At 46.4% G+C, this 9,208-nt stretch overlaps 1 protein-coding gene across 1 annotated transcript; it reads left to right on the top strand.

Annotated features, from left to right (window-relative positions):
- Positions 1–1,176: 1,176 nt before the first annotated feature.
- Positions 1,177–4,095, top strand: LOC149348943 (uncharacterized). Its single transcript, XM_089541871.1, has 2 exons — positions 1,177–1,452; positions 3,901–4,095. The coding sequence occupies exons 1-2, from the start codon at positions 1,201–1,203 to the stop codon at positions 4,093–4,095; spliced, it is 447 nt and encodes a 148-aa protein (XP_089397997.1). The 5' UTR covers positions 1,177–1,200.
- The last annotated feature ends 5,113 nt before the right edge of the window (positions 4,096–9,208 follow it).

Raw genomic sequence — 9,208 nt, 5'->3', positions numbered from 1 at the left:
CCGTAAGGTATGGAAAAGTAGCCTAATCACGTGGCAATACATCACAAAGACGATAGATGGCACTACTGAACCGCTAACGCTTATTACTTGACCGTCTTCCAGACGGTGGCGCCATTTTTTAATTGTTGCATTGGATTCGGATACTACTGCCACTCATAAGTTAGTCACGGCTGCGTTTTCATTTTGGCAGTGCAGCAAAGAGCGCTTTATGATGTGTGAAATGTGTTGTCACGAACCAGAGCATCTTTTCGTGCAGAGTGCTCGCGGGCAGCGTCCCGAAAGCATTCGTCCGCATACGTGCAGCTTTCTACTGCGCTGGCACACAGGACGCAGTGCCGTGCTGTCATTTCAGGATGTCGTCTTCAACTACATTTGGCTCCAGTTTGTTGCTACCACGCACCTTACCCGGTGACGACGAAGTCAGCGCAGGCCGTGAGGCACGGGTTATGTGAATGGGGTGGTCACATGATAGCCGACACTTTTTTTCTAGAGCCATTTACCATTGAGACCTAGCGCTTCAAATACCCCCGTCCTTATATCCCCCTGACCTGGAGGACGCGGGTTAAATCCCGGCCGCGGTGGTCGAATTTCGATGGAGGCGAAATTAGTATAAAGGCCCGTCCGCTGTGCGATGTCAGTGCACGTTAAAGAGCCCCAGGTGGTCGAAATTTCCGAAGCCCTTTCTTTCTTCATATAAAATGTACAAGTTTAAAATGTGGCCGAACAGATGCGCGAAAGAGTGCGTGTGGTGTGGGGGCTACGCCACAACGTACCACGCCACCTGGGGCTGTGAAAAAAGACCTTTAATACCAAAGGTAAATATCCCTAGTCTAGGGCAGTGGCATGCCCTCCTGGCTGACTCCGACCCGAGCACACAGCTTATGCTGGTGACGAGGGCCAAGGCAGCGGCGGAGGCCAACGGGATCCTGGAATAGGGAAGACCGACCACTGAAGCTCCACATCTATCTATCCCCAACCCCCTACTACCTAACTCTTCCTTTTGAAATAATAAATGTTTTTACTACTACTACTACTTAAGGACTACTGGGGCAGTGTGACCTTGAATGGGGTTTGGAGTTATGCACCTGAGCCCTCGCACTTGTCAAACTTGATCTTTGTGCGCAGACGCACCGAAGGCCCTCCAGGTAATCTACTGACATCTACGTGGCAGGCCTCCTGAGCTCCTGATACGATAAAGGTATGAGGAAAGTTAGCCCAGACCGGAAGTCGAACCGCTCGACGGAAAGCTCGCAGCGAGGTAGCCGCCGGGGCTCCAAGGAGCACTCCAGGAACTCGAAGAGGAGGCACACGCCTGGTGTCACGGACGCCTCCAGTGCCCACCACACCCACCTGCCTGTCACCTTAGAAGAACCTGATGTAGCCTCGGGGCAGGCAACCCCAGCAGAGCAAACTTTGCAGCCGACGGCCGAAGAGCATGGCATGACAGATCAGGTAGGTTTACGGACAGGGACACTGCAGGGAGTCACCTATAGGGTGTCGTACTTGTCGTTTGTTTCTTCCGTCCTGTATATATATATATATATATATATATATATATATATATATATATATATATATATATATATATATATATATATATATACACAGGGTGTTTCACCTAAGACTTTCTGCAATTTTTAAAAATAAGCTATTTGAATTAGATGCGCGCTTTTTCTGGCATAGCATTGTCAGTGGTGTAGTACATCATAATGCAGCTAAGACGTGCTAACTAGCAGGCTTGTTAACCAATATTTAATAGTTAACTTTTAAACTATTACCGTTGAGCTCCTTAATTATTGAGAGGCATGTAGCCCACCATAAGTGATGTCCATATCCGTTTTTAGAATTTCGAGAACGCGATTATCCTCGGCGCTGTGACCCAACACATTTTGGCGATTTCGACGAGTTAAGTGCACTGGAGAGGTTGCTTTGCCTGCAAGCTTCTCAAACCGCATGTATTTTGGCGCGATGTAGGCGAAATTTGTTGGGCCACAGCGCCGAGGATAATCGCGTTCTCGAAATTCTAAAAACGGATATGGACATTACTTACAGTGGGCTGCATGCCTCTCAATAATTAAGGAGCCCAACGGTAATAGTTTAAAAGTTAACTATTAAATATTGGTTAACAAGCCTTCTAGTTAGCACGTCTTAGCTGCATTATGATGTACTACACCACTGACAATGCTATGCCAGAAAAAGCGCGCATCTAAATCAAATAGCTTATTTTTAAAAATTGCAGAAAGTCTTAGGTGAAACACCCTGTATATATATATATATATATATATATATATATATATATATATATATATATATATATATATATATATATATATATATATATATATATATATATATATATATATATATATGTGTGTGTGTGTGTGTGTGTGTGTGTGTGTGTGTGTGTATACCGCCTCCTACTAAAAGCATGCTAGGTCCTGAGCAACCTAATGCTAGTCAGTCTTCCATCGAGGCTGACAACGTTGTGAACGTATCGAGCCATCCACTCTCTCCTTCGGAACGAAAGTTGCTCTCCAAGGGTTTAACTTTCTGCACCACAACCGGAAAATTCAACGAATTCCAATTATATCAGGATCTGGATAACTCTGCAAGGAATCTACATCTGCGTGAGTAATTCCGAACCCGCTAAAGCAACCGTGAAATCAACATACCCGGGACATCAAACGAATCATGGACTCCAAACGAACACAGAGATAAACATTTAGATATGTACGTCGCCGCTGTACAAAAGGATATCCTAGCCTCATATTCAAAATCAAAATAAAAAAAAAGTCCCGAACAACCTCCCATCCGAGGAACGGCGAGCCCTCGACTCTTTAAATCAGCGATCTGACATTGTCGTCAAACCGGCGGACAAAGGCGGTGCTGTTGTTGTTATGGACAAGTCCGAATACATAACAGAAGGTTTCCGGCAATTGGAAAACGAACATTTTTACACGCAGCTAACCAGTGATCCCACAGGTCAGTTCGAAATAGAAATTAACAATACGTTAAAATCACTTCATCAAGATCAAAAGATATCTGGGGAAATTCTTAAAGCAATGACTTCAGTCAGACCAATTCCTGGACGGTTCTACCTACTCCCGAAAATACACAAACCCAACCGTCCGGGCCGTCCCATTGTGTCAAGTAACGGCACTCACCGAAAAAAATATCTAGCCTCCTCGACTTCCTTTTCATGGGCATTATACAAACTATCCCGGCCTACATTGGATTGGAAACCACCCACCTCTATCCTCCGCAAGGCCTGCATCCACTACAAGCCGACGCAGCAGCCGCACAAAACGAAAAAGCGACGGCAAAATTTAATTCAAAGACTCGGTGGAAAAACCAGCCGCCCTCCAGAACCACCACCCCATACCCCCTAGCTGGGGAGCTGCCTCTCCCTCCCCCCACCACCCTAGATCAACCTGCGCCCACCAGCACCATCCATAAAGCCTCGCCGCCGGTGTGAAGTCTCAACTTTGAGCTAAAGCTGAGCCTTCGCACAGTACACTTAAAAAATCAAAGTAATCATCCAGGGCAATCATCCACGGTAATAATCTTCCAGGGAAGCCTCGGCTTCGAGTAAAAGCGGAGGCTTCGCACAGTACAGCTAAAACATGAAATCGATCATCCAGGGTGGTCATCCACGCTAATAATAACCCAGGGTAATAATCACTAAAGTAATCATCCAGGGTAAATCCAATTGCATCCTTAGAACTGTCACATCAGATATCTGATTGTCCTGTGTATCTCCCCGGCCAGACGGGATTTCGTCGTACCCTTTACTTCCTTTACAGACTAAACAGGAAGAAGGAAAGAAACAATTAAGTAAAAAAACGCAGATGCGCTTGAACGGCCATGGTAGGGCATTGTACCCGCCCTGTGCTTCCGCAGGCGGATGCCGTGGGGCCTCCGGTGGACTCTACGGAGGCGATGAAGGACGCCGACGAGCCGTACCCGGACCCCCGTGAGCCGCTCCCCGGCCGAGCTGCGATTGACCGCCGCGTCTCCATGGGGGAAGTGATCCGCACCAAGCATCCAGTGCGGCGCATGTCCCTAGAAAATTCTACTTCAATCACAAAAGCGTGAGTGCAACGAATTCCATACTGCGCATGCGCTGAGCACCGAGAACTCGTTCTCGTAGACGCATCTTCATATTTTCGACAGAAAGGCATTTTGGGGCCTTAACGCCAAATTTTTTGCGAACGCAGCTTTGAGTGCTCACTACAGAGGTTACCTGGGTCATCATAACCATCAGCCTGACTGCGCCCACTGCAGGGCAAAGGCCTCTCCTATGCCAGCTGCGCCCACCGTGTCCCTGCAAACTTCTTAATCCTGCCACGCTTGCGTTCTCTTGGAACCCACTCCGTTACCCAGGACCAGCGGTTATCTTGCCTTCCCATTAAATGCCCTGCCCAAGTCCATTTCTTCCTCTTGATTTCGACTAGGATGTCATTACCTGGATATCCAGAACTATTTGATCCTGCCAGTTTCAGAACTTTCCATGGTGTACGCTAAGATTCCCACTCACCGATTTCGACACTATCTGTCTGGCTCCAGCGAACAGCTGCCTGCTTGACCTTCGGTTTGGTTTGGTTTGGTTAACGTCCCAAAGCGACTCCGGCTATGAGAGACGCCGTAGTTATTTCGACCCCCTGGGGTTCTTTAACGTGCACTGACATCGCACAGCACACGGGCCTCTAGAATTTCGCCTTCATCGAAATTCGACCACCGCGGCCGGGTTCGAACCCGCGTCTTTCGGGTCGTCAGCCGAGAACCATAACCACTGAGGCACCGCGGCGGCTCTGCTTGATCTTCAAGCAACCTAGGTGGCACCCTTAGTTCTCAGGTTGGCCGTATATGTCACGTGACCTTGCGACGTCATCACAACCTGCCAACCGGATTGTGAGCAAACTGCCTACCGCGGCAAGGGGTAGTTCAATTGACAATTGGTCGCGAGGGGTTGCTCAGGAATAGCAACCTTGGTCCCACAAGCCCCTGCTACTGGGAGCACCTGCCGTCTTAGGGCAGTGGCGCATCGCCTAATCGCTGCACCACTGCGTCACGAGTAGTATGAAGACTCCCAGGGATGTATTAATGTTAAGCACAGAATGATCGATTCCACATACATATGGGCATTAACCCCTTAATGCTATCACGTCATGCCCTTCAGGAGGAGTTTAAAAGTCCCTTCAATTTTTCCCCAGTAGTAATTTTCCCAATTCGTATGGTATGAGAGCTCTGCTGGATACCAATTAAGGAGCAAGCTCACCCGGAAAACAGTAACTAACACCCATAGTGTTTGTTTGTTTGTTTGTTTGTTTATGGGGTTTAACGTCCCAAAGCGACTAAGGCTATGAGAGACGCCGTAGTGGAGGGCTCCGGAAATTTCGACCACCTGGGGTTCTTTAACGTGCACTGACATCGCTCAGTACACGGGCCTCTAGAATTTCTCCTCCAAAGAAATTCCAGCCGCCGCGGCCGGGATCGAACCCGCGTCTTTCAGGTCAGCAGCCGAGCACCATAACCGCTGAGCCACCGCGGCGGCTTCACCCCCATAGTGTTTCCATCTCGCATTGTGAGCAAGGAATAGCGCTCCTTTGCAGCTTTTTGAGCTCTGCTCATGCAATAGAGCTCCTGGCAGCGTTTTCTTGCTCTTAACTGTTTGTTCGTTCTTTTCACTTGTTTCTAATTTTGCAGTGGCCGTTTGTGAACGACAGCGATGGCGTCCTCGTGATTCCTTTTCCTGAGCAAAGAACAGGATCGATGAACTCGGGAAAAAAAACGAATTCATCGGAATTAAACCTGGTTTAGGCACCATGCCGTAAAGGCGCATGCAGTTCATTTTTAAGCAGCACACCATCATAACAGCTTAGTGTGTTCCTGAATAGTGGGCATACTGCTGAAGGAACAACGCCGACTCAATAATGCAGCGATGCTGTTGTCCGATTGTGGAAGCCCGCGCGATACCCAACAAAGGCGTGCCTGGCCTGCGGATAGATTTCCGACATCCTGCACATGGTTTGGAACTGCCCCGAGCAACGTAAAGCGTACAGTTTACAGGAACTCAGCCATGAGCAGTGGGAGCCGAAGCTGGCTCGTACAGAGCTCCCCCTTAACAGGCTTGGAGGGCCGTTTTCGCCAATGGTTTCCTGGACCTGGGTGAACCATCCACGTAATTACTTTACAATAAAAAAAGTTTATTCTCTCTCTCTCTCGTTTAAACCCGTGCCTGGCTGTTTTCTTTTTATTTTTAAGAAGAATGTACGCGTTGGGATCTAGCCAGAAGCTTCGTGACGGCTTCGTCTATTGTTTTGTACAAGCCGAGAATGTTTGTGTCACATCTTTTGGGACAGACAGTTGTTCGCACAAAAAATGTCTGTCACGTATATGATGTCCGTGACGTGCTGTTAATGGAGCAACGGCTATCTTAGCTCAGACATAGAGCGGACACACAGAGCTTTTAAACTCAAAAACCAGCTCGGCCTCATGCCCTTTTAAGCTTGTCTGCTGATTGCATTTGCACACATCACGTACATCACTTTCATTACTTTTTGCTAAGATATGTTATCGATATCTAGGTGATCTTAAACGATGAAGAAACTAATTCTTAGTAACAGTAGAGGTAAGAGGTCTATAGTTCACGGCAACGTTTTTGCAAGGTTTAAAAGAACGTCAATTTCATTTATTTATTTCGGATACTTTCCAGGCCCGAAGGCATTGCAGAAAGGAGTGGTAAGGTACATAAAATAGACAGTGCGTGTTATACAATATTATTTATCAAAATGGCAGAAAATACAAGTCTTGAAATTGTAGACGTCAGAAATGGCAGTGACGGAAAGAGGAAGGTCGTTCTAGTCTGCGCTGGTTTTGGGAATAAGTGAATTATGACCCAGTTTTGTTCCGGAAAATGGAACAGCAACTTTAACCATGTGGTCAGAACGGGATGATATGTATGATGGGCGAGCCTAATCTTATCATGTAAGTGTAACTGAACTAAAACACAATGCTCATCTCACCGGCTTAGCGAACCGCTGAAAAATTTCCAGACTGTGTCTGTTTCATAAGTTCTATTATCATCCATTGCTTAACTCCATTATCAGCCCCGCACATCGCATCTCCAATCGCACAAACCACGCGAAGGCCGTCTATCCTCCCAGTTGAAATCCTGTTATCGTCTACACCAGTTCAGATCCTGTCTCGACTGCGCCAGTTGAGTTTCCCCTTGAGATGGTGACGAGAGGAAACACTTGATGATGATGAATTGATGGTTCGGAGTCGCATATAATCACGTTACTCGATGGCGGGACAAGGTGGTTTACTATTTATTGACAATTGAATAAACGAGAAGAAACAAGCAAGGAGAAAACTATTTACAACATGACTGAAACGTTGATTACACGAAATCAGCCAACTTAACACTCCCCCTGCCCGCACTTCTGCGCATCTCTAATCATTTTTCGTTCATACACCAAGGGACTGGAATGACCTGCCAAACGACATCGTGGATCTGACCAACTCATCATTATTCAAATCATCCATCGAAGAAATGTTCTGCTGAGTATTCCACCCCCTCATGTAAAACCCCTTCAATGGGGCCTTTGAGGTACAAATAAATAAAGAAATAAAAAAAGGTGGTTTGCTTGATGGTGCATTATTTGAGGGCAATAGATTGTGCAAGCGATACTTCGGTCCCCCTTTTCGAGACCGAGATGTCATATCTTGAACGGTTTTGTTGATGCCTTGTGTTGATGTTTTTTGCGCATGCCTTAAATTTCCTACATATTTGCTGGCTTGACAGTAAATAAACTCAGACGCATGTCTTGCGTCAGTCTTGTGTATGTCTCGCTGTAGCGCTAGTGCCTTTTCAGTCTCAAAAAAAGTTTTTGCATGCGTATTACAAAGCTTCATCGTCATCACCAGGACCTGACTACGCCCATTGAAGGTCAATACTACGCCCATTGCAGGCCTTATTCCAAGTTCACCCCAATTATTCGAAAAGTATTCGAAAACTTGAGTACATATTCGATTCGTTTCGAATAATTTTGAACGCACACTATTTGATTCGTTCGAATACTCGAATAGCAGGATACTTGATTCAGTATTCGAAAATTACCAATATTCGCACACTCCAGTTACCGACCTTGTGCCCCTGAAAACAGAACACCGCGTTAACTAACAGATGCTTGTTATCGTGATTTCAAACGTCGATGTCAGGCGTATAGAAAGAATACAGTAGCGAGTATTCCGCCTGTCACCGCGAATAGTTCCACTGTGCTGTGACTTAAGCTTGGTTATGACGGTGTTAAATATCACTGAAGTCACTAAGTGGAAACAATTGTTTTCTTGAATCTCACTTTATTGTAATAAGATAGAAAATATAAGGTGGACAAATTCATACAGAAGGATGTCCTGTAGTCAGTGACTGTAATGGGACCTGCTCGTTGTTGTTTTGAATCCACTGCAAAATTCACAGGTTAGAATGTGAATCCTATTTTGTTCCCTCAACTCGCTGCCAAGTTGCAATTCATTTCGTTATCAACGCTTTTAACGGTAGTGCACATTGTCCTCACTCGTAGCATACAGGCGCTCGGAACAATAACATATCAATATGAGGTGCGAATATACGTGGGTTCTGCTCCTAATAAATACACGGCCGCTTTAGCATCCGCTGGCGCGCATCTGTTTATCCAGAGAGAAAGCACGTACGTCCGTATTCTACGCATGCGCAAATCAAGCGGGTCGTTGAACGCATTAAATCTGTTTTCACGCCACTTGGTTGAGTGTGGCACCTGTACGCGTGCAGGCGTAGTTGAAATGCAGAACCGCCCGGCATTGCTAAAGCGATTGGAACGAAATAGCAATTAGCGCGCCGCACTTGCGCGCGTGGTGTTGCCAGGAACGCGGAGGCACATGTGAGAAGAAAAAATTAAAAATAAACGAAGCGTTGCGATAGCGCTCAGCTGCGGGCGGCAGCAGAGCCCCGCTCATTCAATACAAACGCGGGTTCTCAATACGGTGGCCAAAAGGCGAGCTGAATGAGCTACAACACCGTTTTCCTTCCAAGGTTATCAACCTTTTTAGAAAGAACATAATATAAGTCAATGAGGAATTCTAGGAGGATCCTTTTAAAGGTCAAGCACATGCGAACTCTGCTTTTGCGTGGAAACATTGCAGCCTGAAGAAGATTCTGAAGGTTCTG

The sequence above is a fragment of the Amblyomma mixtum genome, chromosome 4 (assembly GCF_055824585.1).
Source record: "Amblyomma mixtum isolate Tamu chromosome 4, ASM5582458v1, whole genome shotgun sequence".
Lineage (NCBI taxonomy): Eukaryota > Metazoa > Arthropoda > Arachnida > Ixodida > Ixodidae > Amblyomma > Amblyomma mixtum.
The sequence above is the reverse complement of the archived record's forward strand: the minus strand, read 5'-3'. Positions and strand labels throughout refer to the sequence as shown.

Bases quoted from the DNA above. Each gene is read 5' to 3' on its own strand.
- LOC149348943 (XM_089541871.1), top strand. From the start codon at position 1,201: ATGAGGAAAGTTAGCCCAGACCGGAAGTCGAACCGCTCGACGGAAAGC. The intron at 1,453-3,900 runs GTAGGTTTACGG...GTGCTTCCGCAG, and splicing joins AGCATGGCATGACAGATCAG to GCGGATGCCGTGGGGCCTCC.